Raw genomic sequence first — 6,585 nt, forward strand, 5'->3', positions numbered from 1 at the left:
AGGAATATGAATTTAAAAATACGAATATGAATACATAAAGTTACGCATACATCTTTTTGATAGTGTTCTTACTCCATAGGTCTGGGAGTATCACTGGTCAGCCGATGAGTGCTTCTCAGGCCCAACAACATCAGAGCAAATGTGTAATTGGCCATACATTTTCGTAAAACTGCCCTTATTCAAACTCTACCCATTACATTTCTTGCATAAAAAAGTCTCAAAACTGAATTTAGTGATGAAATAGCCAAATAGTTGTTTGCTGCAGTTACTATGGCAAAGTACCATTCTAGATTTCTTGGGTTCCCGGATGTTAACACAGAATTTTAAACATTACTTTTGCAGCATGTCTAATTGGAGGAAGTATTTTGCATCTGAATTTGATATATTGTTAATTTCAGTAAATACGGATTTACTTCCATTGAGGTCCCACTTTTTTCACATTATTTGATGTAGTTCTACCCTTATTGTCATATTTTGGTAAGTATTTAATTATTCTGAGCTGCTATCCACTCATAAATGGGCCTTACTAAAAAAACAGTAAAAGGCAAATCAGCAACAACCCAACCAAAGTCCGTCGGGAGCATGGTGCATGCTAGCTGTGCTGCAAAATTTCTCTGTCTCTCCTCCTCTCTCCTCTGCAGTTTGTTTGAAGATGAAGTAATGTCCTATGTGCCTCCTCATGCCTTACTTCACCCAAGCTACTGCCAGTCACCTCGAGGATCCCCTGTCTCCTCCCCACAGAACTCGCCTGGTAAGAGACTGAACCTTTACACACTAGCAGATCAGTTTCTTCTCCTGAAGATCTCTTCTTGCTGCTTAGAAAATCCGCAATTATTATAGCAACGCGCCAAAGTACAAGCCTGCCTGCCTTTTATGGAAGATAACACTCTGGTTTATTAACACTGATTGGTTTATTGCATGTTATGCCCAAAACACACCTAGGATTAATTAAGACACTAAATACAATCCTTTTGAACCATTCGCCTGGCGCACAGACCCTTTTTGGCCATTATTCTAGCAAAAATACAACCCAGAGAGTCCAGTCACACACGGACACAACTTTTCTCTTTCTCTCTGCTTGTAGGTACTCAGAGAGCTAATGCCAGAGCCCCAGCACCCTACAAAAGAGACTTTGAAGCCAAACTGCGCAACTTCTACAGAAAACTGGAAACTAAAGGCTATGGCCAAGGACCAGGGAAGCTAAAGTAGGTGTAATGTTTTTGTTTGAAGACAGACCTTTCTTCTCGTTTTTTGTCCTTACACAATTGTATGTTTCTGTCTGTCCACTTAATTGCTTGTGATTGTATCTCAGGTTGATCATCCGTCGTGATCATCTGCTGGAAGATGCCTTCAACCAGATCATGTGCTATTCTCGTAAAGACCTGCAGCGCAGCAAGCTCTACGTCAGCTTCATTGGGGAGGAGGGGTGAGTATGTGGGAGGGGGAGAAGAAGAATTAGCATGAAAACCACAACACGTTTGCATATGTGTACACCATAGCTTGTTTCCTGGACTATCTGGCTTATATTTTTTTATTTAAATTTATAACAAGATGCAAAACACCTCAACCATGAACACATCCCCCCCTTGATATTGATGATAATATTCTGTATAAATAATGAAATAATTACAAAATAGACAGCTGTAAACAAAATAAATATATATGGTAAAACAATAAGCACAAAGTATACACCTTTCCACAGCACCTGGCTTCTTAGGGGCCCTCCAGAAAACTCAGATACTTTCCCAATTTCCTAGTGTAGAAATTCAATCTTGCAAACTGTTTAACATGACATTTTTTATAACACTGCCACAGCTCACAAGCACACTCCTGGATTGAAGCCATTCCTTCATTCCTCCATCTTCTGAAAATAATCTGAATGGCTATCATTAAACTAATTTGTACCCAGCTTCTTATGGGCTTCTCAGATCATTTCAACTTTTTTTCCCCATCCCGCTTAGTTTTGACCTATCTCCTAAAACAAATTGTCTTGGGCTGAATGGAACCTGTGTCCCTGCAATCAGACATAGGTTATCATGAATCCCGGTCCAAAATTCCTGGATCTTGTCACAGGACCATAGGACATGAAGTAATTTGCCATCCCCTGTCTTGCATTTTCAACACTTTGGTGTGTCAAAACAATCTGGAGAGAATCCAATAGAAGTAATGGATAGTCTTAAACTGAATGAGGCGAACCCTTTGTGACATACTTTTAATATTCCGAAAAATTCTTTCTAGTCATTATCCAGTGTAAGAATCGGATCCTATAGAAAAATACCCAGAAGCTTCATGACCTTTCACATATTTCATCAACACCTTATCTAAACATTCTGGTGCCTTTGTGGCTGAAGAACCTGACCATAAAATCCCCAATAACAGATGGCAAGTATCTGAATAATTGAGACCTGGGAATTTCAAATGTCTCTACCGCATCCTCAAAGGATTTGGCGCCACCTTTGACCTCTTTAACTTTAGTTTAATATGCCACCAAGATACAAATCCCCCAGTGTAACAGCTCCCTTTTCCAGCCAGTGCCTCCAAAAAAGGGAAAATCTATCAATACATTGGATTTCACAAAGTACATTTAGATATACAGTAGATCCAGTTCAAACAGCTGGGCCACTTTGGTCCAAAATAACTTTTAAGAGTGATTATTGGATATGTATTTGCCAGTTTGACACATTTTGACAGACAGGTTTTGTAATGGCAATAATGGGAATAATGGTGTTTGGTATATCCAGCAATCATATAACGTTGATTATATAATTAGTCCTGGTAGCGTTCTGCATGTGTAGACTGATGTGCCGTGCAGGTTACTTTCCCAATGTGTGCTTCTTTTACTGATACATTTAACAATAACTTTGGCATTTCTAATCCAAACTTGGCGCTGCATTTACTCTGTCCCGTAGCAAGACAACTTTCCTCTGGACTCACGGTTCGAGAGATATTTAAGTAACAGACATAAAGACAGACAGACGTTCCTATTATTTATATGTAGATGTAGCGACGGTTTTTTACCATCCCATATAAATGTCTAATGAACCGTTTAAGATATGACAGGGGAACCTCCAGAGGAAGAGATTGTATAAGGTAATTCAGCACGGGAATACAAACAATTTTTTGAAAACATTGACCTTTTATGCAATAATGGAGCCAAATAAAATTTACTAGGTTTTTTTAACTGGGGGGGGGGGGAGAAAAAAATAGGAAGGTAAACCTTGCTTACCTTAACCTACCTTATAACCTGAACATTTTGAAAAAGAGTCAATGAACCAGAGAAGACAGGGTACTGAAGTATTAAATTATTAAAGCTGCAAGCACTGTTTGATGGGCCCTCACTCCTCTGTGCGCATCCTGGTCACTGGCGGATGCCGCACCTTGCAACCGTGCATTTGCGCGGCACTCAGACAACGCAAATCATCACCATTGAAAAGGGAACACCCTGTTGAGTTCAATGATACCTCATATACGTATACAATACGTTGTTGTAAAAAATATATACAGTTAATTTAGTTTTTTACATTTGCAGCTTTGCTGATGCCTGTTGTAAAGTGTTTCAAATAAGACCAGGCTTGCTTTTAATTCAAAAACCATTGCATTAGATTCTCTTCAACTGTAAAATAAAACCAGAGTCCGAGATGCAAAATCATGACATTTTATTATTAAAAAGCAACACAGTGTAACAATACTGTATGTTTTCAGAAGGAAACTTCTATTTTTCTTAAGAGATCATTATGACCATGATATAACCAACCCGATAATCGACCATCAGATAGTCTCGCGAGGTCGGTGACTCAAGTCTGTTCGGTGTGCTCCATCTTAATTAGTGAACTGATTCTTGGAGAGCATTTCAACGAACCATCTGTGGTGCTTTTTGTCATTTGTTGACGTCTCCCTCTCCCCCTACCTCCCGTTGAGTGGAGAGGAGACGCGAGGGTTAATGCACCCTAACCCTAACCGTAACCCTAACCCTCTGAAAAACTCATCAAGACAAAAACTGAAATTTGCTCATATCTGGTGATTTCAACAAACAAATGAGGAATAGCACGCAAGGAAATACTGGACACCACCTACCTCACCATTCCCAATAATGACAGACCTTCTCACATCCACTCTGTCTACCCTACCATGGACATACTGGACCTGGCATTCTCCTTACCAGACCTCTCAGTCACACTCCAAAACTTCACTGTGACCCACCTTCTCCCTTTCACTCCAGCACACGCCACTAAAGCCACAGTATAACTATAGAAAAGCAAACTGGAAAAAGCAATCACATCAACACACAAGGACATCAATCAGATCCCACAAGTGATGTCAATGGACCACTTGGCCACCCACACTGGCCACCTGATCAAAAGGAAAAGAAAACTACGCAGACACACCTTCAAACACAGATTACCGGACACAAAAACATATAAAAATCCGCTCCAGAACCACATCAAACAACAACTTACTCTGCACACTCAACAAAAATAGAAAGCATTCTACAATAAACTGGACAGTGACTATAGACCAAAACAACACTGGCAGAAAAAACAAACATGAATGTTGCACAAAACAAAAACAACATAAACACACATCCGGGCAAAATCGTTGTAAAAAACCAAGAAAAGCAACCCTAATCAGAAATTGCCTTCAAAACACTCACTCCTGTCCCTCAGATCCACACTTTGAAGATGAATGGAAGAGAACCATTGACATTACTACAACAAATCCCAAGAAAGCTTCAGAAACTTGCTCTCTCTCCTTTTCACCACATGTCCTACCACTGGTCACATCCCCTTGCCCTTGCCTGTGAAACGGCTGAAATTCCATGCTTTTTGGTCTAAGCGGCATATCCTAATTAAAAGTGGTACAGCTCCCATATACTTTGACACTCTTGGGTGTGCTTGATATTATTGGAAAGGTAACACTCAAGTTTGTGTTACAAGTCTCAGGGTTATTCTAGGCCTTACTGACACAGAGTTACAGAGGCTTGAATGGAGGTTTCTCGTAACATGAAATTGTAACTGGTTTGAGCAACTGTCGATCAAACCCCTCGTGGTCCCACATCACGTCAGAGGCATCATTGGCTTTGTCAGCTTGTCAGCTCCAGCTGTCAACCTCCGCTTCCCAGGAATGGATTAGCTCATGAGAGGGGTTGTTTGATTTGTGAGACTTCAGATAATAGCTTGGATCTCTGAAAATTCTTGCCTGAAAGTCAGACCCGTTTAAAAAGCCCCAAAGTGAAATAGCGTTTTTTTTGTAATTAGGTCTCGTAACTTAAAGATTGTGAGGCAAAGATTGTATAAAATGGCTTGAATAATCCATTTCCTTGGACTCTGGTCGCATTATGAGAAAAAATACAAATACAAATACAAACATTGAGTATCACCAGAAGTCATTCTCAAGGTCTACCAAACATACATCAGATCAATTTTTGAATATGCAGCACCAGCCTGGACCTCAGCCTTACAACACCATTTCAACAGACTACACAAGGAAAAAACAAGGCAACACAAATGGCACGATACATCAGCACCCATTACATCCACAGAATGTCCGGACTCTAGAGAAAAACATCATCCATACAAAAAAACTACATCCAGAGGGCCATTCACAATCCAGCTAATCCAGGAACACAATGAGCCACCGGAATACCCTTCTCCATAATCATCCAAAACAAACCACCATTAGAATCCAAATTTACAACCCACTATTACATTCTTATATTTAACACCATCCATTCACCCCATTTCCACTCGTCATACCTCATCTAACGTTATTTTATTCAGGGTTCTCATCTATTTATCCAGTTATTTAATTACTTTTATATTTAAGGAATCTTGTTCTATTTCATTGTATTTTACAGGACTGCCAGGGACCCCTCCCACCCCTTTTTTATTTTATCATCAATTTTATCTGTGCTACCCAATTTATTTATTTCACATATCTATAAATTGTTATTCTTTTATTCTGTTTAAATAATAGCCTATATTTAAAAAAATGGTCAAATGCTACCTTCAGTCCAACCACCTCCTCCTGCTGCTCCTCTCACATGTCTGTCTTCATGGATAGAAAAGGGCACAAGCCCTGAGCTATCCTCCACGCAAAAGATAAAACCTACCTATCTCTATGGCTAAACAAAGCAACAGAGGAGAAAAGGTTGAGCCCTGTCTTGTTCACCTTCTGAGATCAAAATATTCAGAATTCCATAAGTTTGCGCCACATGTGCTTTTATTGACTTCAGTTCAGTTTTATTTATAGTATCGAATCATAACAGTTATCTCAAGACACTTTACATATACAGTAGGTCTAGACCACACTCTATAATTTAAAACACTTAACAATTCCAGTAATTCCCCAAAGAGCAAGCATTGACTTGATTGATAGGTTTAATTGGGTATCATCAGCATAACAGTGAAAGTCATTTGAGTGTTTCCTAATAATATTGCCTAAAGAAAGCATATAGAAAGTAAATAGAATTGGTCCAAGCACTGAGCCTTGTGGAACGCCACGGCTAACTTTTTTTTTTTTTCAAACTTTGTTTATTTGGTTTTTAACAAGAATTGCATAGCCATACATTTACAATGCGATACATAT

General features: G+C 39.3%; 1 protein-coding gene and 1 long non-coding RNA gene across 3 annotated transcripts in view; one reads left to right on the plus strand and one right to left on the minus strand.

The window, feature by feature from the left end:
• The window catches only part of LOC117939180, a 17,260-nt gene extending 10,777 nt beyond the window's left edge, over positions 1-6,483 (minus strand). The window contains exons 1-2 of the long non-coding RNA XR_004655535.1: positions 6,365-6,483; positions 2,919-2,929 (exon numbers count right to left, since the gene is read on the minus strand). This is a non-coding gene — a long non-coding RNA (uncharacterized LOC117939180). The remainder of the gene's footprint in view (positions 1-2,918; positions 2,930-6,364) is intronic.
• The window catches only part of hecw2b (HECT, C2 and WW domain containing E3 ubiquitin protein ligase 2b), a 70,233-nt gene that overhangs the window by 49,790 nt on the left and 13,858 nt on the right, over positions 1-6,585 (plus strand). For both annotated transcript variants that reach the window (XM_034864198.1, XM_034864199.1), the window contains exons 20-22: positions 642-751; positions 1,085-1,205; positions 1,313-1,426. In XM_034864198.1, the coding sequence (XP_034720089.1) occupies positions 642-751; positions 1,085-1,205; positions 1,313-1,426 (345 nt within the window). The remainder of the gene's footprint in view (positions 1-641; positions 752-1,084; positions 1,206-1,312; positions 1,427-6,585) is intronic.

The sequence above is a fragment of the Etheostoma cragini genome, chromosome 24 (assembly GCF_013103735.1).
Source record: "Etheostoma cragini isolate CJK2018 chromosome 24, CSU_Ecrag_1.0, whole genome shotgun sequence".
Taxonomy (NCBI): domain Eukaryota; kingdom Metazoa; phylum Chordata; class Actinopteri; order Perciformes; family Percidae; genus Etheostoma; species Etheostoma cragini.